This window comes from Equus quagga, chromosome 9, assembly GCF_021613505.1.
Source record: "Equus quagga isolate Etosha38 chromosome 9, UCLA_HA_Equagga_1.0, whole genome shotgun sequence".
NCBI classification, from domain to species: domain Eukaryota; kingdom Metazoa; phylum Chordata; class Mammalia; order Perissodactyla; family Equidae; genus Equus; species Equus quagga.
In genome coordinates, this window is record NC_060275.1 from 63,221,505 (window position 1) to 63,247,774 (window position 26,270).

The 26,270-nt window shown below is 41.4% G+C and overlaps 1 protein-coding gene across 14 annotated transcripts in view; it reads left to right on the top strand.

Moving 5' to 3' along the window:
* Nucleotides 1-26,270, top strand: part of EPB41L3 (erythrocyte membrane protein band 4.1 like 3) — a 227,431-nt gene that overhangs the window by 99,750 nt on the left and 101,411 nt on the right. Inside the window, exon 1 of one of the 14 annotated variants that reach the window (XM_046671828.1) lies at nucleotides 16,196-16,252. The exons of the other annotated variants lie outside the window; for them this stretch is intronic. Within the exon in view, the coding sequence (XP_046527784.1) occupies nucleotides 16,209-16,252 (44 nt within the window). The 5' untranslated portion in view covers nucleotides 16,196-16,208. Of the gene's footprint in view, nucleotides 1-16,195; nucleotides 16,253-26,270 lie in introns of those variants that run through there. 14 annotated transcript variants of the gene reach the window in all.

Sequence of the window (26,270 nt, forward strand, 5' to 3'; positions counted from 1 at the left end):
ATTTTCTAACCAGAACATTTTAGCTCACGGAGAGGCCCTCCATCTCCATGACCTGGCTCCTTTCCTGTCTCTTACGAGGCAGGCAGCTTGATTGTCTCTTCTAAGTTAATGCTCTATGACTCAGAAGCATGTCCAACTTACACAACTCAGAAATCTACTGATCTAGTTTATTTGGCCTTGATCACTTTCTCCTTGATTTGAAGCATATTTCTTTCTGGGCGTCTCTTGTTTGACACCTTGGAGACATTGTCGATTTCTGTGTGTCCTCCTTAGTCAGTCTGTCATGAGGCCCCACAGTGCAGTAGGAAATGCAGGAGTGGACCATGGACAAGATCCTTGACTTGCCTCCAAAGGCAAAGTGGTCGCATCCCCAGCAGGTTTGCTCTCTGGGCCCACGTGGACATGGTGGGTTTGCCTGTGCTCCCCAGTACTCGTACAGTGCCACACAGATAATGACATTCGTCACTCTAGCATTTCTGTGAAAACTGAACGGTGTGAAGCTGTGGAATAACTACCGGAGGAAGAGTTAACGATGGTTACTCAGCCGAATCTGCCTCAAATTCAGGGTAAGGAAGGTAAATCCTTTCTAAGGGAAAACAGACTGTCCTGGGTGTTGGACAGACCTCGTGGTTGAAATTCAGGCAATCCCACCACCACCTCCAGCAGAGGTCCCTCCAGTGATTCAGTGAGGAGACAGTGGCAAAGGCGTCCTCATACAGCATCCCAGCATTGCTCTGCAGAGTCCCCTTAGGGATCCTGAGGGTGGGGGACGTGGAGCTGGCAGCTCCAGCACCTTCTTTTGAAAAAGGCATTCAGCAGTTTCAGAGGAACCAACTTCTGCTCTTAAAACATACTTGGCATTTGATTTGTTGAGGTATAGCAATTCTTGGTTACAGGTGATAATTAAGTGACTGTTTCGCTGAGAATTTTTGAAGAGGAGAAATACGAGAAACAGTCTGGACCCATCAGGTGTAACTGAGTTGTAGGATGGGTGGAACAGGGTTGAAGAGGCGGGAGTTCCATCATAATCGATTTCTTACTTTACTGGAAGTTGTAAGCTGTTGCACGATCCCCACCCCCACCCCTCGTCAAGACCTCCACGTGCATTTCTGCGTCTGTCCTTGTGAGCTGGCCACGCTCAGCGCTGTGCCAGGGACTGGCTTTGCTGGGAATGTGATGTGTGCTTTTGCCGAACAACAGCCGTGGGGCTTTTTTGTTGTTGTTTCAGTCTTTTTTTTCCTCTCCTCGAAGCCTAGAAGCCTAGTGTGAGTCGTTTTCCCTGCAGTTTTTCTTTTCTCCACTCTATAATTTTATTGTGATAATTCACTGTGGGATGTCAGTTGAGACACATCTGAGCTGGAGTCTTTGCTGAGCAAACAGATTGCCTGCTAATTTGCCTAACAAATGGGTTCACTGTTTAGTGAGCTTCTGCATATACTTGTTAACTTTTGAGATATTTTACAAAGAAAAAGCTCAAATGTTTTTGGTTTAATATTTGCTCCTTTTTAACTGCAAATATGTGTCCATGTAGAAGGATGTTTGTTGCAGTACCATTTCTAAATAGCAAAGGAATAGGGTAGCCCTAAATGTCCATCAGGAGGGGACCAATTGCATAAATGTTTGCATCCCTACAATGGGCAACCAGTCAGTGTGAAATAGAAGGAGATTGCTCTATCCGTCTAATAAGGGAACTGTTAGAAAATAGTTTTCAAAATATGCTCATTCATTGGCTTATTCAGCAAATATTTATTATGTGCCTATCATTGAGTGCCAGGCATTACTCTAGGAATTGAAGATAGAACAGGGGACAAGCAGATAAAAATCCTCACCGTCCTGGAGGTTATTCTCTAGAGGCGAGAAACAGAAAAGAAACAATAAATTAATATAGAATATGGGAGGTCTGATGAGTGTTATGGAGCGAAATAAAGCAAGGAAGAGGGACAGGAAGGGTGGTTGGGATTTCAGAGAACGCAGTTGGGGGTGTCTTTGGCGAAAGAGGTGCATGGGAGCAAAGCCCTGAAGTGGCTCAAGGGTGGCCCTCTGTAGAGTGTGGGGGGGGGGGGGGCCTTGTGGCTTCAGAGCTGCAAGGATGCCACTGTGGCTGCAGCAGAGAGAGGGAGAGAAATAGGAGGTGAGGCCAGACAAGAAATAGGGCCACAAGTGGCAAGGCCTCGGCTTCCCTGAGTGCGGTGAGAAGTGATTGGGGCTTCCAAGCAGAGGAATCCCTGACCTGACCTTGTATTTTAAGAGATGAACTCTAGAAGACTGTAAAAGAGAGGGGAGGGCCAGCGGGACCAGTTGGGAGCTCAGGCTGCTGATCCTGGTAAGGGACGATGGTGACAATATCCAGAGCCCTGAGATTGGTCCAGCCCTTCAAGGACTGAGTGTAGGTGAAGAGCAGAGCTTGAAGGATTGGCCCTGAGGCTCTCCAGTGTCTACAGACCAAGCCAGTCAGTGAGGTGGGGAACCAGGAGCCTGGTGTCAGGAATCCTAGAGGAGGGCGTGTTTGAGGGGTGAAGGTGGTGGCTGTGCCCCATACGGCTGATGGATGAAGCAAGGTAGAACCATGTGTGTGTACGGTTTTCATGTACATATTGTGCTTGACCATGCCTAGAACATTTCTGAGGGAATACCCAAAAAACTTGACATTGGAGTTTGACAGTGGAGCCATACTGGGGCTCCAGTAATATGAGAGGGAAATTTTTTCAGCTTAAAAATCATGGTTAATTTTTAAGTGCATATAAACCGTTTCCATTGTTAAAACATTTGGATTGAGATCAACCCCTACCTGTCCCTCTGTTCTTTCCTTGGGACTGCTTTGAGTATTTCTTCTTGTGGGATCATGCAAACCTTCACTCTACTAGACTCTCAGGTTGCGGTCGGTGCGTTCCCTCATTCATTCATTCATCACTCACTCATTCACAAATATTCAGTGCCTAATATGTTCCGAGGACTGCTTGAAATGTTTGATGATAGAGCCATGAGCCAGATAGACAAACTGATGTTGCTTGTCTTGAGAACAGCACCCAGATGCAGTCCCTGCTGGGTTTAAGGAGTCGCTTGGCTCTTAGGGATTCTACTAAAATACTGTCCTCATACATTCTGATGTAAGACTTTCACAGGCAGTCCTGGATGCCTACCTATAATTTATGACACTGTTTCTGTGGAAAACAGGATTTTTGCCTCTACAACCATTTTACAGATAAGATTTTGGAATATAATTAATTGAGAGTTGAGAACTTCTTGTACTCTGGTTTTAACTATTTTGGTCAGCAGATTTTGTGTAATAATCAACTCTTGGTTGTCTCTGCTAATAGACATGTGTAGTAGTGTAAATGTATAAATTTTGACTGTTGAGTTGAAAAAAAGTCTCATTAATTGTCTTTCTTAGGCTAATCTTAAAGTGAGTTTGCATTCCCCGAATTCATACCAACTGATACCCAGGACAGTAGTCTGGCCCATGCTGTGAAGGGGGTGGTAGTGCTGGAAGTTCACAGTGTTGAGCATTTTTGGTTTAGGAAGTCATGGGAGTATAAAGAACACTGACAATTATTTCCATCAAAGGGAGTTTTAAAGCCTTTTTTTTTGTACTAGCAGAAGTAACTTCAGTTTATTGAAAAATTCACGTGGGAAACAACTGGTAATGTCTGGAACCAGCCTGGACCCACTGCTTCCTTGCCCCTGTGATTTCTGGCTTGGGAAATTCTCGCACTAGTCAATAGAATGAGTAAGAGGAACAAGAATTCCCAGATGCTTCCTTCATATAACAGACATGATCAGGAGGAGTCCTCATTTGGGTGGCAGAGCTGGTCCTCACATCCATTCCTTAAATATAAAGTATCCTCTTAACTTTCAAAAGCCCACGGAGTAGATGAGCCCTTGGTTTTAGTTGTTATCTTGTTCTTTCAAGTTGATGAACTTGGTAGCCAAGTAAGTTCCCAGTTGTGTCCAGGTGTCGCTCGCCCAGGAGGAGCTCATCAGTAGACTGTGTGAATATCTGCCACTGGCCCTGGGGCTCCCGAGTGTGCGCCACACACCAGAGGTACCCGCACCACGTGGAACATTTGTTAGTGAAAAGCCTCTTCCCGCCCCGTATCATTTAGCGGCTCTTGGGGTATCTGAATTTTTGTGGGCACTTGAATTTCCGCTCATTTTAATAGTCGTTTTCTAGCCAGGGAAAAGATGATTTGTGAGACCGAGGAGGGCCCCATGCACAGACCTCCCTCTGCAATTGCAGCAGGCGCTCCTGTGTTGAGAAGGTTTGCTCCTGTTCGTTTGTTTCCCATGATGACTTGGACCACAGTCGGGGGGTGGTGGACCGTGCTATGTGTTTTGAAAAGGTTTTCATTTTCTTAAAAGTCAGACCTTTTTTAGTTTTAAAGACTTACTCCAGTTTAAAGCTTGCTTCCTCTTTTACTTCTTGACTTGCTTCTGCCTTTGGCTTGCCAGCTGTCTTTTGAAACAGGGTGAGATTTTTGCCTGCTCTCTGTTAGTTCCTCTTGCTGTGCCATTTCACTGAATCCTAGTGATGGTCCCTGGAAGGCAGAATTACGTAAAAGGCTGAGAGAGCTGTTGTAACTGGGTCAATACTGATGTTCTCTGCAACTCTGAATTAGGAAGTTTCTGGTATTATTTTGTACTTCCCCATTTTTTATGCTTAGTCTCAATTCCCTACTCGTGTGGCTGGCTCAGAGTTCATTTTAAAGCAAACTTCTCGTAGAACAGACCTGTTCATAGCAAATGGTTGAAGAATTCATATTTTCTCTCCAAGCTGAATTCTAAACGATGTCATTCCAGCAGTACCATCTTGAAGAGGACTTTTAAGGGACTGCTGTAAGGCAGAGAGCCCTAAATTCCACCCGGCAGTGTACGCTGCGGCAGCTGGAAAGCCTAATTATAGGCCAGGAAGCCCCTTAGGAATTACAGAAAGTGTTAGCAGAGGCCTACATGTGAATGACAGCTGTTTGCCTCGGCACCAGGGAGCCAAAGCGCATATAGAATAAAAATAAAGTGTCCTGTCCAGCACATGTTGGCTTTACACGCTTGTGAAAGTCTCCCTACTTGATCTGAGTGATAATGAATGGATGGCCAAGCATTGTAATAGTGTCAGCTCCAGAAGCCCTGTGAGGAGGGCGGGTAGGCATCCCTTTTACAGTGCAGAATTGTGGGTTTGAACCCTCAGCTCTTCAGTGCACGTTGAAATAAACAGTATATACCTGTAATTGGGAATATCAGAGTATTATGGGCGCAGCTGTGCCCTGTCTGCACTAATGGAGTCTAGGACCACAGAAATCCCACCTTCTTATCAGAAACACGTGGCCTGAGAATAGTCCGTCTGTTTTAAAAAAAACACCCTCAAGCACCAAAGTCATACCAAGGAAGTGCTAATGATTCCTCTGAATGAATACGTTTCTCTGACTTAGCAATTTTGATGAGGTTCATTTGAAAATATATTGTTTCTTTGTAACTTTCATTAATATTTTGACATTGCTTGATAAATATAAAAGATATACATTAATAATATCTGATGCAAATAAGGCTAGGTTCATGTACTTGTCTTTTAAAGAAGAGAAAACTTTTGGAAATGAAATAATTATTTGCAGGTGGACTGTAATGCTTATGTATAAATGGAGGAAGAAAATGTATTTCATGAGTAATCTTATAACTTACATTTTTACCATTTACGTAATGTGACATCTTATTTTGGTTATGTTTTCAAATTACTCTTATAAAAAGTGCAAAAACATTTACAGTATTTGTGATTGGCATCAGATATAAACGTGTGTATCCACTAAGCTTTTCTTGTTGCTTTATCTTGTGAAGGGCAAAGCACCATCGCCCCGTCAGTCGTCAGTGATGAGGGTGGTACCATGGTAACAGCTGCTCTGGCATTCTGTTTCAGTTAGATTGGGCAGGAAGGAAGAAGAGCTTCATGCTGAAATAATCATTGCATAGGGTTGATTTCAGCTCTGTTGCTGTTCAACTTGTGATTGACTACACAAGACATACTGAGGAAAATGCTCATTTTCTTCCACTTTTGTAACCTTTTAATTATGCTTTTGCCTCTGTCATTATTAACCAAACCAAAGTCATTATTACTTTTTTATGGAAGTGAATTTCAAGTTTAAAAATGCAGCTTTAGCTTCACTATATTGTTTTTATCCTCAGGTTTCTGTTAGGACATTAAAATTATCTTGATTTCCTACCTTTGATAAGCCATTATTATTGTAAGATACTGTATTCCGTACATACTGGGTTTAGGAATCTGAAATATAAATAATAAATAATGGTTAATGCTTGGGTACTTAATATGTACTTATATGTACCAGACTGCATAAATTCTATTCATTATCTCATTTAATCCTCATAAGCTGGTGAGATAGGCAGATATGAATAATATCTCTGTTTACTCAACTAAGACTCAGAGAGGTTAAGTGGCTGAACCAAAGTTACACAGCTGAGTAATCGAGGAGCCAGCTAAACCCAAGCAATCTGACTGTAGGGTCTGTTCCCTTACCCTGTCTGTTGTGTTGGTCTGTGTAACAGATGGAGACCAGTGAATGGTGTGAGCAGTTGCCTGACATAGTCACAGAGGAGATGCTCCATAAATATTTAAATGAGAGAAAAGTCTTTCCATTTTCGAGGCTGCCACCTTCAATTTAATCTGACTGTCCTACCCTTCCTTTTTTTCTAGGTCCTTCAAACTCAGCACACACATACCTGGCTTTCTCTCCTCTCATTGCACCAGACATGTGGCCTTGACCAGTCACTTGGTTAGGATGGACAAGGTTGTGCTGCCAGAACAACCCCAAATCTCTGCTGCCTCAAAGAACAAAGATTGGCTTCTTGTTTGAGCTATATGTGCATTGTGGTTTGACAAGAGGTCTTTGCTCCTGGTAATAACCAAGGGGCCCAGACTGACAAGGACATATGATCCTTCTATGTGCCTTGAAAGAGTTGAACCAGAAATTTTTGGGAGAGAGCACTGTTAACTACTGCAGCCCCTTCCCCAACCCAGAGAATGCATGCACCGTCCACTGACGCCCAGGCACCCTGCTCAGTGTGCTTTCCTTGACCCACCATGTTCTGTGGGTCCCCTCTCTGTGGAGTACATGCTGTTCCCTACTGGTGGCTCCAGCATTTGTATATAGGTGGGGTGTAGCCAGGTAGGCCATTTGGAAGTGGGGAACCAGAGAATTTGTCTTGCATCTTTATTTGCATAGCCCGCCATTTTTAACTTAGATTATTATTTTAGGTAGATGAGAAGGGAGGTTCTTATGGTGGAAGTCGTAAATGAAGGAGATAGTAGTAGGGAAAGCTAAAGATCCTCATTCTCTCTGCCCCCCAGAAATTCTTCTCCTTTCCATGACATGGTAATTATCCATGCCCTCTTCTTTCGCCTGGATCATCGTAACACATTCCTCACTGATCTTCCTTTCTTTATTTTCACCCCCAGGTGTACTCCCTGATCTAGCCTCCACTCTCTAGCCAGGATGAGTGTCTAACACGCCACTCGGACCTTACTTCCCCAAGGCTCAAGACCTCTGAATTGCCTTTCCTTGCTGCTGTGTGTTTGAGTTCCCTTTGTGACCTGATGCCTCATGGACCCTTTAGGCTCCTCCATCTTACCACGCCCAACCCCCTACCTAACCCACTCTTTCTTCACTTGCTATCTTCTTTGGGTCTCAGATTTCACTTTCTCTTGAAAGGAGTTCCTGATCTCCCCAGTCTAGCTTGAGTGCCCCTTCTCTACGTCTTGTCGCATCCAGGACTTCCCCATCTCATGACATTTCTCAGCTCTGTTTAGAACTGTTTGCTTGTCTGTGTTCTCTCTAGACTATGAGATCTTTGAGGGTGAGAATTTATAGCCATGTCTTTTGTGTCCATCATTATGAACCCAGCATTAACACATAGTGCTGTGTTAGTTAAAGGAACAACCAGCTGGGCAATATAATCCAGTCTAATTGCCCTCTAATTCCTCCAAACCTATTTTCTTGTATTCCTGGATTTGACCAGAAAGAAACTTCTGACTCTGATTTCCTTGTCTTATTGAAAGCTATCTCAAGTATTACTTTACTCTGAATAGGAAACTTTTTGAAATGATTTGGGTACAGGCTAATTTTCATAGATTCTTACTCTCTAGCAAGACAGTCCTCTGTGATTTTTCAGTCCTGTCCCTGGTGTATAGTTCTACCCAGGAGGTCTTCTGTCTGTGTCTGGAAGGGTGGAATGCTGAAGGTCCTTGAAAAGTAAGCACTGGACATCACCACTTTGAAAATTACTCTTAGCGTTTTATGTGGTAAATGTAGAAAAGAAACCCTAAAAATCTTCAGTTTTGTATTGTGAAATATAGATTACATGTTTGACCAAAAATTATCTTGATTTTGTTAGAATCATTGTTAAAAAAAAAAAGGCAAAACAACCATAAATCTGGGCCAAAGCCAGTCTCTTCTCTTTAAAGAAGGGAGAACCCAAAATTGGAGCCTTTGATTACCTCTGCAAATAAGGGAAAGTTGGGTATACCTACCAAAAAACACAGCTGTTAAAAGGTAGGGCTCAGTTCCTTTAATTGTCTCTTACATCTCTTCAACTCAGTTTTTCTAAGGAGATCTTGGAGATAAGTCAGATTAATTCGCTTGAATTTCACATACTTTGTTTTTTCCTCCTTCCCTTATAATGGAAGTCCTAATGAAAATCAAATTTACCGAAAGGTCCACTGCAGGCAAGAAGAAGTGGGAGCACGTGGATGATAATGCACTGTCTGCCTCTGGGTTTATTGAGAGTAGAGGTCTTGGGTGAAAATAGATTACTCATTCTTTGTGCTTTCACTGTGTAGCACGTATCCCAGAACTTCTGGAATGCTGACTGGTTGTGGAGCGAAATTATTGCTCAGTTGAATAAAAAGACAACACACAAGTATGGTTATTTCAAATATTCTTCTTTTTTTAGGAGATTGATGCCTACAATGAATTTTTTATCCCTCATTATTCGTTTCCTAAATGAATAACTGAATGGAACTAGCATTTAAGTAAGAAATATTGATATAAATTTAATTTTATCTGATAAAATTTGAATGATGAGATATACTTTAAAATAAAACAAGTACTAAATTAATTTATTCTGCATGTTTATTGAACAAATCTGTAAACTCTGTGCTAGACACTGGATAGAAAGATGACAACTGCTCACCCCCTGCTTAAGAAGAGCTGTGGTCTGGCTGGGCACTGGGTTACTGGCTGGGCAGGGTGGCCAGTGTTCTCAGAATTTGGGCCCTGCTCCTGAGCGCTGATGGAGGGGCTCCCGAACTGCCTGGGAATTGCGTGTGGTTTTGTGTAAGGAATGATGCTTCACCTGCATCCTTGAGGGAGAAAGTTGAGCCCTCTGGGCCCTCTTATCACCACTACTAAGCATAGTGTGTCAGCTCATATCCCTCCCCGGACCACGTGACATGGGGGCCTGTTGGTAGACCAGATACCCTACAGATGCAAGTCTTCCTTAGATCCCCAAAACTAGTTTTATAGCAAAATTAGACAGTTATGTAGTCGTGTCACATTAATGACTTTACTGATGTGAAAAGAGTTATTTTTCAGGAGTAAAAGCCCTCAAGTATTATTTTAAAACAAATACTGCATCACCAGCTTTCTCTGATTTCCATATTAAAATGTCGCATCTGTAGGGTGAGGTGAGAGTGTGCGCTCTAGGTGTACCACTGCCTCCTGACCTGGGTCTACATGGATATTTAGCTAGAAGTCACTCATTTGTGTGTATTTAGCTATTTTAATGATCACGGTGTATTACATGTGGTTCAGTGGTAAAAATCAAAAGTAGGCCAAATCAAAAACAAGGTCAGTCTCATATCCTTAGGATCCAACGTATAGCATATAAATGTTATTGAATGGTAGATTAAATGAGAGAATGGTTATGAATGAACGGAGGTTATAAAGAAAATGATTAGAATAATTATGTTACATACTGAAACAAAGCAGAATAATAGCAAAAATCCCAGTGTAGAAATTTACTCAAAGTGCCTTGGAACAGAAGGTGGGCAGAGCCATTTGAAGCTAATTCCGCAGTTTCATGGTGAGAGCCAGTACCCCTGGTTGAAGCGTATCCGGTTGGCGCCTGCAGACTTAACTTTTTGATCTTCTTCTATTCCTTTTAGATGCGAGTGATTCTCAAGTAGCAAACCATGAAATAGGAAGAGTAATGTCTTCGCTCCTGTTTAAATTTCCAACCGTTTCTTCCTTCCTGCCACATGTAACTCTCTTCCTTCACACCCTGCTGTCCTAGGCCTCTGATGGATTAACTGGTGTCCACATGTCGCCAACAATGGACACCTGGGTATAGTCCTTTACGCCTCAATCCTCAGCTGAAGGAAATGAATGCCCACCTTGGGAGGTAGGAGGGGGGTTGCTTGGGCCAGGTGAGGATCTGAGCTCTCCTCTGCCACTGGCACTGGCCTCCCGAAGTGTCCTCTCTGTTTATTTTCTCTTCTCAGAGTTAAAGCATCCTTTCACACAGATGCAAAACCAGTCTTAATGTTGATGAAGAATTTCTTAGCATTGCTGGTCTCTGATTATGTTATCAAATTGTCACTTTTATTACCTTCAAGTGTGTTTGCCTGACTGGACTCTCAAATCTGGCCTCTTCTAGGTTAGTCTCTGTGACCCTTATATGAGGGTTTTCACTATTAAATACAGTGTGCTTTCTTATGTTTCCATGTGATCTTTGCTTAACTGGTCTGTGTGTTGCTATCAGACTTAGGAAATGGACACATCAAATAACTGATTCTTGCTAGATGCTGTTGTACGTAAGAAGCAGATATGTGGTGATGAGAAATGAGGGAATATGTGGTCAAAATAGAAATATGGAATCAGGAATATATTGCAGAAGTTTTGAATGAAGAGAAGATGTTTCAGTGGGAGGTATATCTTCTGTATTAGATAATGTTAATCTAAAAATTATGCTGTAGTTAATTTTTCTCTTTTTCTCCATCAAAGTGGGAGAACGTAGCTTGGAAAATCGAGTATGTTTTTTGTTTTATTATGCTTTCTGGAAGCTAAATGAAGAAGACAGGTACTTAAAGGATCAGATAAGAATTAGGCTCTAGTAATTATGATTTTCTAGCTGCAGTTTCTTGATACCCAGAAACTTTACTTTCATTGTCTTCCTGGCTAACCAAAGGCATCCTTGTCCCATGTAACCTTTGTCTGAACTCTTTTATATTATCTTCCTCCTGAGAGAGTCCTGGGATAAAATAATTATCTACCCAGCTCAGATTTTCAGCGGAGTTCATGTAAGTGTGTTACTGGAAATGACAAGTGTGCAGAACTGATAGCTGCTGCTCTCATTTTTCTGACATAGTGACGAGGAGAGAGTTCAACCTGTCCCTTTATTTGGTTATTAATTATGATTGTATTAGCACTAGCAATCCTTAAGGCTTATAAAGCTCTATAGGATGAGATAATATTTCATAAGTTTTAGGAAAGTTTGCTCAAATCATCAGTGGATTTTAACAAAGTGTTCATTCTTTTTTCCTCACTAATATTGGAATAAATTCTAGCCCCAAGATAGTAACGAGAGGAATTGCTCCTCTGCTTTAAAAATAATGATGACCCATTTATTGAGTGCCTCCCCTGCGTGTGTTGTGCTATATTAGATGCTACTCTATGTGCATTATTTTACTTAATTTTCGGCAGTTGAAGATGATGTATTTTACCTGCATTTTATAATTGATAAAAATTGATTTTTAGGAAGTTTAAGTAACGTACTCCAATTTACAGAGCTGGTAAGTGACAGCTAAAATTTGACATAATCTGTTAGGTTTTAACACTTCAAAGGAGATCAGTGACTAATACCAATTGGCAAAAGCCATTAATGGTGCTTATAAATGTCTCTCAAAATAATAATGTCCTTTTGTCTTTTATCGTTAATCTCTTTTGGAAGAGAAGAGGCTCGTCCCGAATTGTTTAACGCTGAGTCTGAGCGAGGCCATTTGTGTGGTACCTCTTGGATCTCATAGTGATGTTTTCCGCATCCTTTGGTTGCTGTGTGGTTTTTTCTGAGCCTGGACGAGGAGTATGAGCTTGTGATGAGCGAAGCCTCGTCAGGAGGGAGACACTATAAGGGACCTGAGGGCAGGACACAGGATGTATGGGTCATTCTCTAAAGTGCTTTTCTGGGTAATAGACACTTTTGCCTTTTTGATTTTATGCAGAATGGCATGCTCCTCTTTCAGACAGATGTGGAATGAGTGCATTCTGCATGAGATGGGTGTAACCTATTAGTGTACCAGCACTTTTAATCCTAGCTTCTCCCAGGGTGCACTGGGGCTGGGCCTTAGTCAGCCCCCCATCCAAACTGCCCTGCAGGTTCCATGCATCTGGGGACCATGCTTAGCGGTGAACTCGAGGAGGGTGAGCTCTGGCCCAGGATCTGGAGACCCTCATGCTGTCTCTCAGCCCTGCTCTAGAGGGGCCCTAAAGAAGGAATACATGCGAGTTGAGGAAACATCTGTGATTCTGTCATGTGTCTGGAGGACAAGGCTCCAGTCCTTTGTTTTCTTAAGTACTGGTCCTGGAGTGGACAGTGACTGTGCATTTTCTAGTCAAGGACCCAGATATGCCTTGCTCCTTTGGTGTACCAAGGCTTCTTTAAATCTGGACTTTTGTCCCACCTCCTGTTATATTAAAGAATAGTTCACATTGGGTAATTTCTTAATAATGTTCTGAGAAATTAGTAAGAAAAACAACCACAGTAGTAATAGCTGTAGTTTATTGAGGATCCGCTACATGCCAGATGCTTTATGTACATCATCTCTAGTCCTCACAGTAACCTTCTGAGGTAGATGTTGGCTCATTTAAAGATGAAGAGCCTGAGATTTGCAAGGTCACGCTGCCCAAGCACACACAATTAGTAGGTGGGATAGCTGTAATTCCCGCTCATATCTGTCTGACATCAATACCATGCCCTTTTCACTAGGTTGGGCTGTCTCCTATGAAAAATTATTCTAAGAATTTTGATAAATATGCCTATTGTAGTGACATTTTGCCCAGAAATTGACTGGAAATGGACAGCACAATTGAAAATAGCATTTCAGGAATTCAGTAGATGGGTGTCCTAATTCAGCCAGCATAACCTGATGAATGCGTATTAAGTGCCTGACACTCAAGTGCCCGAAGACTCAAAGCTGAGTCCATATATTCAACAACTAGTCATTGAACACCTGCGCTGCGCCAAATGCCATTCTAGACAAGACGGGTGCAGCAGTGAATATAACACATGAGAATCCCCGCCCTCGTGGGGTTTGGAGCCTCCAGTGGGAGGAGACAGATAAAAGGCAAAGTAAATAAGTGAAAGATTTCGTATATCGGATTAGTGATAAGTGTTACGGAAAAAAACAGAACGAGAAGGGGTTAGAAAGTGGAGGGAGTTGACCGGGAGGGCCCCCCTGAGAAAGTGAATTTGAGCCAAGACATGAATGAGGTGGGAGAGTGAGCCAGAGACGACCGTTCCAGGCTGGAGTAGCAGGCACTAAGGCTGGGGTGGGTGTGTCCTGCGGTTTCAGAGGAAGGTGGAGAGGTCGTGGAGGCTGGCTGGCGTTGGGTGAGTGAGAGAGGAGATATCACGGGAGTGTTCATGGAGTATTCTTTAAGTGAGATGTAAGGACTTCGGAATTTAGTCTCAGTGAGATGTGGAGTTATTAGAGAATTTTGCATGAAGAATAACACGATTTGATTTATATTCCAGAAGCATTGACTTGGCTGTTGTATGGAAAACACAACAGAGTGCAAGAACAGAGGCCAGGATACTGGAGAAACTGGGCGAGCAAAGAGAACGGGCTGAGTGAGGTGGCAGAGCAGAGGGTGAAGTGGCGCTCTGGGCGTGTTGAGAAGGTGGAGCTGCAGGATTTACTAAAGGAACTTAGTGTGGACTGTGTGGAAATTTTTGTTAGCTTGTTTTTGTATTTTCTTTGGCTTATGGCCCTGGAAAGATGGATTGGCCACTGGGGAAAGATTCGAGGATGAATCTGTTTGGGGGAGAAAGTTCAGAGCTTCAGTTTTGTACATGGTAGGTTTGAGGTAGACGTCTAGTTGAGAGTGAGAGTGAAAAACCTGTCTTTGCCCTTAAGAATCTTGTGTCTGGGAGCAGAGACTCAGAAGCAAAGTTACACACACAGTGAGATGCACGTGGTGCTAGGATGTGTACAGGTCCAGTGGTTGCCTGGTGGAGACTGTTTCTGGGTAAGACTGGAGTGGAGGGGTGTCAGAACTGAGTTTGAAACGTTGAAGCATCATGGTGCTTGGGGAAAGTGGGTGGATTGGAGGCTTCTAGAGCCAGGGGCAGTACGTTCGAGAGCTGGTGGAGCTCTTGGAGAGCTGTACACCATTAGTGGTTCGTGATTACTGGAGCTTATGTTCTGAGGATGAGCGTGAGGCTCGAGCGTTAGCACAGCTTAGGGGTGGCTGCCCTTCAGGCTGTGTCAGGGGAGGAACAGGTGGAGAACTCTTGGTTCATTGCTTGCAAAGAGATAGCCTCTCAATCCCAGAGTGCCAGGAATCCAGCTGGAGAAGAATAGGAGTAGGAAACAATAGAGAGTAGCTTATCATCTGTGCCCTCATTTCGTTACTGTTTTATACTCTTTTCATAACCAGTGTTTCTCAAGATATAAAAATGCTAGATTCGTAATTCTCAGTTGTGCTATTGTAGATCATTGACTGAATTTGGTGAAAGCTGCTTGAAATCCATTTAGACCACTGCTGGCTGCACTCCCATCCTCCCCAGGGGGAAGTACCACAGGGCTGTCAGGGTGAAAAGAATATGGTCGAGATGTTATTAGAGAAGGACTTGACCAGTTTTCTTCATGTCTAAGATCGGGTAAATAAAAGGTTTGGTCATGAGGGCTTTTTTTAAAAATTAAGATTTTGGTGTATCTGTTACCTCTTCTGTGAGGTGACCAAGACCTTGACTCGGTGAGTGCTCGGCAATTTATGTGGAATTGAATTAAAAGCATTGGTTAAGGGCTGGTTGGGTGTCCAGACTGGAGTGATCTCTAAGGAGAAAACTGAAGGCAACCTGTGAATTATAATTAGCAGGGTTTTATTTTTCCCTTTTTCCTATCCACTCTTCTTTCTCTTCCTCTCCAATTCTCTCTCCTCAATGGAACCCTATTTCAATTTAAGGGAGTTATTTCTTTGGAAAGAAGAGGAAATAAGATTTTCTCCATGTTAAGGAAGTCAGATCTCCTCAACCTTATTTCAGTAATAGTCATCACTGATGTAGGTAGATGACAGGCCTTCCCCCAGTTATTACTTTGTATGCTGTGGAAAGAAGATTGAGTGTGACTGAGACCGGAAAACGTAACCTTGTGAGAGACAGTTACACTGAGTACTGCATGTTATTAAAGTGAAACTCTTAAATTCAGAAACTTAGTCTGCATATACCTTTTCCATAGACCAGCAAAAAGAAAATGGCATATACATATATGAAATGCAAAAAGTAATAAGATTGCTGGGCCAGATTTGTGACAGTAATCAAAATAAGCACAAGTTGATGCCCTTGACCAGGGCCTATGGTCTGTTGTTGTCTGCTTGTCATTTCTGTCTCCGAATGTGGTCACTCAGTGGCATTAGGGCTAACTCACTCACAGGCCAGTGGTTAGTAACCTTTACTGTAAGAGTTGCCTGGGCGCTTAGTGGCGGTGCAGACATGTGTCTCACCGTTCTCAACCCAGCCTGCAGTTTAGGATCCCAGGGTGGCTTTTAGAAATTCCCTGTTGCTCAAGACCTCCCACCAGGGATTCTGATTGGATTGGTGGGGTAACCCAGGCATCTGTACTCCGAAGAATTCTCTGCGCCTGCAGTTTTACTGAGCCCCAGCTGATTCTGATCCCAGGTGGTCTGAGTACCCTCTGCAGACCTGAAACCACTGCTTTGCTCCATCCATTGAATGGTGCTACAAAGTTATGTTAGTGGAAGATAAATAGATGTATTTCAGAAGTATTAAAACAACTTATATTAGAATTAATCCTTTTTCTCTTTAAAAAAAACTAAGTTAAAATATTAGGGTTATCACCTAGCTGAAAGGGTATTTTAAAGAAGTGGCAAATATGTTTTTAAGAAAAAATATTTTGTTAATTTGTTTTCTTCTGATTATAAAAATAATACTTTTGTAGAAAATCTGAAAAAGGCAGAATCAACCATCTAGAGATGATCACTCGTAACACTTCGGTTGATCACTTAACTCTGTCTTGGTGAGTCTGGATGTGGAAACCACCCCACCCCACCCCACCCCCGCCCCGGCTTAATTCACAGCCTCTCTGGGGTTCGGGTTGGCGGTACCCTCTCCAACTGCGTGGCCTCTGTGACAGCCCATCCCTTCCATCAGAAAGAATTGACTCCTTGCTCTTGGGGACAGTTGAATCTTCTTCCCCTCTCCCTTCATTTTTCCTTGGCTAGATCAGAAACACCAGTGGGGTCCTGGAAGCTGTCATGCTGTCCTAAACTGTGTGACTCGTTCCTGGTAAAGGTGTTGGGACCAGCGTTGCCCTCCCTTCTTATTGGTCTGTTTTGCTGTTGTACCCTTGTTTTGTGACCTTTCTCATCTCAGCCTGACTCTGGCAAAGTCTGCTTTGGGGGAGCAGGCCCCCTTTCTCTGCCTATTTGAGGACCCCTATGAGCAAAAGAGTTTTAAAGTAAGAAATTAGTGTGGCTTCTTTACATGGAAAGCTTCCAGCTAGAGAGATTTATTTTGCTTTCATTTTAAAAAGATAAGTTAAAGGATTTAAAACTAATTTCATTGTGAAAAGTACAGTAATTAAAAAAATTATCAACATAGGAAGTGAAACAGGTTTTGCTGTGATTAAACCTTTTTTAAAAACCTAGGCCATAAAAAAACTACAAAAATATTTTAAGAGAACTTCATTTCAGCCTTTCAGTTTTTATTTAAATTTACTTTTGTCTGTAGGGTTTTAAGTTAATCTTCATTGAACTGGAAATAGGTAGATTTAAAAATTTAAGGAGCTGTTTATTGGCTTAGTTGCCTGTTAGAGAAAAAGAGTATAAATGGAACGTCACACCTGTAGCCTTGAGTGAGTTTTTGGTGCGTAGGTGGGAATTGAACCCGCAGAATCAGAACATCTGAAGGCAGCTCCCACCATGGCTGCGTTTCGATCTGCTGAGTCACCTCGGAGGCAGGAGCGAGGGCAGGCGGGGGCTGAGCAGGAGGATTTGAGGCACAAATGGAGAGCCCTCCAGTGAGCAGCCCTGGAGTAGGGGACCCTCCCATCACACCTGCAGACAGCCTGATGGGGCTCTGTTTTCAAGCAGCTGATTTGTGTGCAAATGAGATCTTTTAAGAACATTCTTTGAAGTCTTCATCCATTACTAGCATAGAGATAAGAGCTGATATATTACAGTAAAACAGAATAATTAAATACTTGGCCTCACATTTGTATTGAAGGATGAAAAAATTCAACAGCCTCTCAAAACCCCCAAGGTCTAAATAGAAGGATCCAGAAGGCCCGAGGAATTCCCATTTCCTCTGTGAAAGATAAGAGTTGTGAACACTTAGTTAATTAACTGTTGGGTGGCCAAGACTCCATGATACGGAACTGTGGGGAAAACCAAATTCTATTAATTTGGCTTTGGAATCCAGAAATGTCCTAGAAAATGTCAGGATTGAAAAGAGAAACTGATCAAATGTGGCACATTCTATGTGGGGAAGAGCTGAGAGCTGTTAACTTGTGTTCGTTTCTGTCCAGTGCAGTATACCACAAGGCAGCCGAAGGGGTTAGGGTCAGAATGGGATCTGATTTCCCCAGATACCATTTATAGACATGACGTAGGACACACTTAGTTAAATGAGGCTGATATATTCAGTCATTCGTCATTTATACGTTGAATGACCACTAGGCTGCCAGTGATGGTTACTTTGTATGATTTTGTAGGTATTAAATTGAAGCAATACTAGAATGCCATGAATTTTCCCATATATTTGATGTCTTTTCCTTAGCAATAAAGTACCCTTTTTTCCACATTTCTTTCTTGATTTGGTCAAATGTTACTCCTGCTGTGAGTCTTCAGGACTCGCCACCTAGACCTCCTTTAAAAGGCAGATGTTTGCAGGCAGCTTCCTTTCCTGGGGCCTTGAAAGGTCTGTTCCCCCTTAGTTTTCTTTCTCATTCTCACCACGTGTCCTTCTGGTGACTAGCTTAGGGTGGCCTGCACCAAGCCTGCTGTTAGGAGCTAATCACAGAGCAGAGCCTCGAGACATGCATGTGGTTACAGAAGATGGCCAGGTCCGTGCTCTGCTCTTCATCTGAGCTCCCGGGGCTCCCGGAGAGCAGTGAGCCCTGCTTTGCTGTCTTATATTTGGGGGACTCAGAAACACGACCTTTTCGTTCATTTGTTGTTTGTTAGTCATCTATTCATAAGCAGTGGTTTCCTGGACAGACAGAGAATGAGAGCGCAGGCGTTTGTTGTGGGGTCTTCTTGAGACAGCTGTTCTTATTGTTCTAGCTGTCCTCAACCCCGTAGCGCTGACACCTGTAAAGAGAAACCCAAGTCATGGATCCTCGGCCCGATACCCCAGATATCAGAGGGTAGATTGCCCTCGCTTAAGTGCAGAGGTGGGAAGTTTTTAGCCATAACCTTTCCCCTATCTTTAAAATGTACCGTTCTGTGGGAGAGAGACCTGTTTGAGAAAGAGCTGGAGAGCTCTTCTTTGGTGGTGGCTGGCTGTGCGGAGTCTGACTGTTTTAATCTATTCACTCTCTGTGGTTCACACCTCATTTCTCGCAGATGCAGAGTCAGATGTTAGGCACTAGGAGAATATGCTCCTGCATTGAGGTGCCAAAGATATCTTTTTGCTAATAAGTTCTTCACAGAGGTAGAATTGGCCACCAAAATAGAGGAGATATGCTATCTGTTTTTCTCTCCTTTTGATTTTAGCCATGGAATTCTTGAAAGTTTTAAACAATAGAGTTGGACATTTATAACTTGAAACATATGTTATTGGCTTCTTGTCAATTTGAGCCCCTCCACTAATAACACTTTCAAAGTTGAAACTGACTACAATTTAGGCTTGTCCATTTGAGGCTTTAAGCTACAAGCTTAAAGTTATAAATTGTTGAGAATCTGGAACAGAATCAGTACCATTTGTATTTTCTCTAGAAGCAACAAAGATTTTTTTGTTTTTGTTTTCCAGGAATAAAATGGCAACCTGGGACAAAATCCTGAAGGCTCATACTTGATTAGAAACCTGTTTTTTATAGAGGAATAAACAAGTATCATGATATTTTTTATATATGTATATTTAAAGATAAGTAGGAGTGAAAATAGTTTTTAGAAAATAGAATTTTATATAAGTTTGAATTTACTAATGTTTAACTTATGTTAAGTAGAAGAGTAAGGTAGCGTATTAACAATATGGAATTACAGATGATCATATAAAACAGTAACTTTGAAAAGTTCTCCAGTTCTGAAATAGGAATAGGAAATGAAGAATAGATGTCATTGGTATCCTGAAGTGCAGAACTTGTGTGGATTGACAAAGCTCTGTTATAGGAGGCAGAAACTCAGATTTAATTCTTGGCTCTGTGCTTATTGTTACATGACCTTGGGCAAGTTATGCACTGACCTCACTGCCCCCATCTGTCCTGTGGGGGTAACATGACTTCACGGTGGTCGGAGGTGAACTTATGGTTAGGAAACGATGAGGCAGTACTTTGTGATATTTGTGGAGAGTTTAGTTAAGCAGATATGCTGTGTTTGAATTGTGATCTACACACTGAAGGCATAATGGCAGTTTCTTCCTTAGCAAGAGTGATTTATAGTTAACAAAAAATGGAAAGATTAGTTGCTATATCTAGCTTATTCTCTTACACTTTCCAGGATTCAGTTTGACATAAAGGGCTGAACACTGCTCTTACATACTTCATTGGTGCTCTGAAATTTCCATTTTGATTTACTTTTTTGCTTGAAACTTCAAGAATACTGTGGGAGTGCCTTTGGCTAAGGGAAATGAAGTCATAGTCAATTCTGAACTCTATCTCAATGATGGGGAACACTGATGAACTGTTATAAACATAGCTATCAGGAAACTGAATTCAAGTATGTGTGTTAACTCTTGAGAATAAATACATAGATACGGCACTTTCCTATCCCTGGAACAGCTCTTGAAAGCATTTCTGCTGTATATTGACGCATACATAAAAAGTCAAAGTGAAAACATGTAAATATATTGTGGGGAAACCCTGCCATGTGCTTTTTTCTGAGTGGTTCTTTCTAAGTCCAACCCAGGGCAAGATAGGATGCACGTGTAGACAACTTAGACGTTTAAATAAAACCCTTTAGGAACATCAGGATTCTTGTGTAGACCATGTGGAAACTTTACTAGCACTTACGCAAATTGCCAATAGTGACAGCATCTCAGTGCTGGTAATCATGCTGAAATTTCACGGGGACTAAAATTCTCTGCCAGATTATGTGAGAAACAAGCATAGACGTCACATGGCGTTTAGCCATGAGTGAGGTTCTCAGATGAAGTCTGGAAAAACAGTCTCGGCCAAAAGGCCAAAGCTTTTCATGTTAATCTATTGGCTTTTTTTTTTGGAAGTATGGAGCTGTGACTTAGACCACAAAAATATATTCTTTTTTTTAATTTTTTTTATTGAGTTATTGATAGGTTACAATCTTGTGAAATTTCAATTGTACATTAATGTTTATCAGTCATATTGTAGGTGCACCACTTCACCCTTTGTGCCCACCCCCTACCCCACCTTTCCCCTGGTATCCACTAAACTGTTCTTGGTCCATAGTTTTAAATTCCTCATATGAGTGGAGTCATACACAGATTATCTTTCTCTCGCTGGCTTATTTCACTTAACATAATTCTCTCAAGGTCCATCCATGTTATTGCAAATGGAATGATTTTGTTCTGTTTTGCAGCTGAGTAGTATTCCATTGTACATATGTACCACATCTTCTTTATCCATTCGTCTGTTGCTGGGCACTTAGGTTGCTTCCACATCTTGGCTATTGTAAACAGTGCTGCAATAAACATTGGGGTGCACAGGACTTTAGGGATTGCTGACTTCAGGCTCTTTGAATAAATACCCAGTAGTGGGATGGCTGGATCGTATGGTAGTTCTATTTTTAATTTTTTGAGGAATCTCCATACTGTTTTCCATAGTGGCTGCACCAGTTTGCATTCCCACCAGCAGTGTATGAGGGTTCCTTTTTCTCCGCAACCTCTCCAACATTTGTTGCTATTAGTTTTAGATATTTTTGTCATTCTAACGGGTGTAAGGTGATATCTTAGCATAGTTTTGATTTGCATTTCCCTGATGATCAGCGATGATGAGCATCTTTTCATGTGCCTATTGGCCATCAGTATATCTTCTTTGGAGAAATGTCTGTTCATGTGTCCAGCCCATTTTTTGATTGGGTTGTTTGATGTTTTGTGGTTGAGTTGCAAGAGTTCTTTATATATTAAGGATATTAAGCCTTTGTCAGATATATGACTTGCAAATATTTTTTCCCAGTTAGTGGGTTGTTTTTTTGTTTCAATCCTGTTTTCATTTGCCTTGAAGAAGCTCTTTAATCTGATGAAGTCCCATTTGTTTATTCTTTCTATTGTTTCCCTTCTCTGAGAAGGCATGGTGTCCGAAAAGATCCTTTTAATACTGATGTCAAAGAGTGTACTGCCTACGTTTTCTTCCAGAAGCCTTATGGTTTCAGGTCTCACCTCTAGGTCTTTAATCCATTTTGAGTTTATTTTGGTGAATGGTGAAAAAGAATGGTCAATTTTCATTCTTTTACATGTGGCTTTCCAGTTTTCCCAGCACCATTTGTTGAAAAGACTTTCTTTTCTCCATTGTATGCCCTCAGCTCCTTTGTCAAAGATAAGCTGTCCATAGATGTGTGGTTTTATTTCTGGGCTTTCAATTCTGTTCCATTGATCTGTGCACCTGTTTTTGTACCAGTACCATGCTGTTTTGATTACTGTAGCTTTGTAGTATGTTTTGAAGTCAGGGATTGTGATGCCTCCCGTTTTGTTCTTTTTTCTCAGGATTGCTTTAGAAATTCGGGGTCTTTTGTTGCCCCATATGAGTTTTAGGATTCTTTGTTCTAATTCTGTAAAGAATGTCATTGGGATTCTGATTGGGATGGCGTTGAATCTGTAGATTGCTTTAGGTAGAATGGACATTTTAACTATGTTTATTCTTCCAATCCATGTACATGGAATGTCTTTCCATCTCCTGATGTCGTCATCCAATTCTCTCAGAAAGGCCTTGTAACTTTCATTATATAGGTCCTTCACTTCCTTAGTTAAATTTACCCCAAGGTATTTTATTCTTTTTGTTGCGATTGTGAATGGTATTGTATTCTTGAGTTCTTTTTCTGTTGGTTCGTTACTGGAGTATAGAAATGCTACTGATTTATGCAAATTGATTTTATACCCTGCAACTTTGCTGTAGTTGTTGATTACTTCTAACAGTTTTCCAATGGATTCTTTGGGGTTTTCTATATATAAGATCATGTCGTCTGCAAACAGCGAGAGTTTCACTTCTTCCCTCCCTATTTGGATTCCTTTTATTCCTTTTTCTTGCCTGATTGCTCTGGCCAGGACCTCCAGTACTATGTTAAATAAGAGTGGTGATAGAGGGCATCCTTGTCTCGTTCCTGTTTTCAGGGGGATGGGGTTCAGTTTTTGCCCATTGAGTATGATGTTGGCTATGGGTTTGTCGTATATGGCCTTTATTATGTTGAGGTAGTTTCCTTCTATGCCCATTTTGTTCAGAGTTTTTATCATAAATGGCTGTTGGATCTTGTCAAATGCCTTCTCTGCATCTATTGAGATGATCATGTGGTTTTTATTCCTCAGTTTGTTGATGTGGTGTATCACGTTGATTGTTTTGCAGATGTTGAACCATCCCTGTGTCCCTGGTATGAATCCCACCTGATCATGATGAATTGCTGAATTCTGGTTGCCAAAATTTTGTTTAGAATTTTTGCATCTATGTTCATCAGTGATATTGGCCTGTAGTTCTCTTTTTTCGTGGTGTCCTCGTCAGGTTTTGGTATCAGCATGATCTTGGCCTCATAGAATGTGTTAGGAAGTGTTCCATCTTCCCTAATTTTTTGCAATAGCTTGAAAAGGACAGGTATTAAATCCTCTCTGAAAGTTTGGTAGAATTCCCCAGGAAAGCCATCTGGTCCTGGGGTTTTATTCTTTGGGATGCTTTTGATTGTTGTTTCAATCTCTTTCCTTGTGATTGGTGTGTTCAAATTGTCTGCCTCTTCTTGAGTGAGATTTGGGAGATTGTAGGAGTCCAAGAATTTATCCATTTCCTCTAGGTTATCCATTCTGTTGGCATGTAGTTTTTTGTAGTATTTTCTTATAATCTGTTGTATTTCTGCAGAGTCTGTTGTTATTTCTCCTCGCTCATTTCTGATTTTGTTTATTTGAGCTTTCTCCCTTTTTTTCTTTGTAAGTCTGGCTAGTGGTTTGTCAATTTTATTTATCTTCTCAAAAAACCAGCTCTTTGTTTAATTGATCCTTTCTACTGCCTTTTTCGTTTCAATAGTATTTATTTCTGCTCTGATTTTTATTATTTCTCTCCTTCTGCTGACTTTGGGCTTCATTTGTTCTTTTTTCTGTAGTTCAGTTAGGTGTGCTTTAAGGTTGCTTATTTGGGATTTTTCTTGTTTGTTAAGATGTGCCTGTATTGCGATGAATTTTCCTCTTAATACAGTTTTTGCTGTATCCCATATGAGTTGGTATGGCATGCTATCATTTTCATTTGTTTCCAGGTATTTTTTGATTTCTTTAATTTCTTCAATGATCCATTGCTTGTTCATTAGTGTGTTGTTTAGTCTCCACATCTTTGTGCCTTTCTCAGCTTTTTTCTTGTAATTAATTTCTAGCCTTATAGCACTATGATCTGAGAAGATGCTTGTTATTATTTCATTTTTTTTAAATTTGTAGAGGCTTGCCTTGTTTCCCAACATATGGTCTATCCTAGAGAATGTTCCATGTGCACTTGAGAAGAATGTGTATTCAACTCCTTCAGGGTGGAGTGATCTATATATGTCTATTAAGTCCAGTTGTTTTAGTTTTTCATTCAGCTCCACTATTTCCCTGTTGATTTTCTGTCTGGATGATCTGTCCATTGATGTGAGTGGGGTGTTGAGGTCCCCTACTATTATTGTGTTGTTTTTAACATCTTCCTTTAGGTCTGTTAATAGTTGCTTTATGAATCTTGGTGCTCCTGTGTTGGGTGCATATTTATAAGTGTTATTTCTTCTTGATGAAGTGTCCCTTTGATCATTATATATTGTCCCTCTGTGTCTCTCTTTACCTGTCTTATTTTGAAATCCACTTGGTCTGATATGAGAATTGCAACACCTGCCTTTTTTTCCTTGCTGTTTGCTTGAAGTATTGTCCTCCACCCCTTCGCCTTGAGTCTGTGTTTGTCCTTGGGGCTGAGGTGTGTTTCCTGGAGGCAACAAATTGTTGGATCTTGTTCTTTAATCCATTTTGCCACTCTGTGTCTTTTTATTGGAGAGTTCAATCTGTTCACATTGAGAGTGATTATTGATGCATGTGGACTTAATGCTGTCAATCTGTCGCTCATTATCTTGTTTTCCTGTGTTTCTTTTCCTGTGTGCTTTAGACTATCCATTTAATACTGCAGTTTCTTTTGCTGGGTTTCTTAGATTTGTCCTTATCTATGATTTGTGACTCTGTTCTGTACTTTATTTTAGTGTCTACCTTGAAGTTTGTATTTAGAATCTCGTGTATAATATAGTCTATTCTCTGGTGGTCTCTTACTTACTCGACCAATACTGATTTAGACCCTTTGCTCTTCCCCTCCTAAATAATTATTTTCATTTTTTATTCCAACTCGTCTTATTAATTTGTAGTTAGAGTGCTAAGATCGTCCTTGTTTTGGTAGTTTCCTTATTTTTACCCTAATGCTATAGTTGAATATTTGCTATCCTGTTCTGGTTCTATCCATTGGTCTCCCTAGTCTGTGGATTGTGTCCCCTTTCTCCCTTTTTTCTTTTTTCAAGTATGAGAGCCTTCTTGAGGATTTCTTGTAATGGAGGGCTTTTAGTTACAAATTCCCTTAACTTTTGTTTGTCTGGAAAAGATTTAATTTCTCCCTCATATGTGAAGGAAATTCTTGCTGGATAGAGTATTCTTGGCTGAAGGTTTTTATCCTTTAAAGCTTTGAATATATCACTCCATTCTCTCCTAGCTTGTAGGGTTTCTGTAGAGAAATCCGCTGACAGTCTGATAGGGGCTCCTTTATAGGTTATTCTCTTTTTTTTTCTTACTTCCCTGAGTATTCTTTCCTTATCATTCCTATTTGCCAACTTTACTATTATGTGCCTTGCGGTGTATCTTTTTACATTGACAAATCTAGGAGATCTAAAACCCTCCTCTACACACATTTCTCCGTTGATCCCTAGATTTGGGAAGTTCTCTTCAATAATTTCGTTAAGCACACTTTCTGCTCCATTTTCCTTTTCCATATTCTCGGGAATTCCTATGATCCTTATGTTCTTACTCCTCATTGAATCCATTATCTCTCGGAGATTTTCCTCATTTTTTTAAATTCTTAGTTCTCTTTCTTCCTCTGTCTGGCGCCATTCAGCCTGTCTGTCCTCGATTATGCTGATTTGCTCCTCTATGTTGTCTACACGGGCATTCAGGGAATCCGTATTCTGTTTTATCTGGTCCATTGTGTTTTTCATCTCAAGGAATTCTGTTTGATTCTTCTTTATGATTTCAATCTCTTTTGTGAAGTAACTCCAGAACTCGGCTTGTTTCTCTATCTTTCTCTCTACCTCATTGAGTTTTTTGATTATAGCTGCTCTGAAGTCATTATCACTTAGTTTACCTAATTCCAAGTCCTCAGGACTTAATTCTGTGTTTTTATTGTTTTCCTTCTGGTCTGGGGCTTTTATAAATTGCTGGATGGTAGAGGAGCGGTTTTTTCTCATGGTGGTAGAATTCATTTGCAGTTACAGCCTGTCGCCACTAGATGGGGGTCGAGAGCGGCGTGTTAGCTCTCCGCCTTCGGGGCAAGATGGCTGCGCCCACTGGCTTTGTTAGGGGGGAGGGGCTGTTACTCACACGTGCCAGTCTGGGTTCAGATCAGTTCTGTTCTCTGGTCTCCCAAGGCCCTTGATTCATAGGGTCCCCGCGGACGGAAGCTCCCCCCCCCCCCCCCCCCCCCCCCCCCCCCCCCCCCCCCC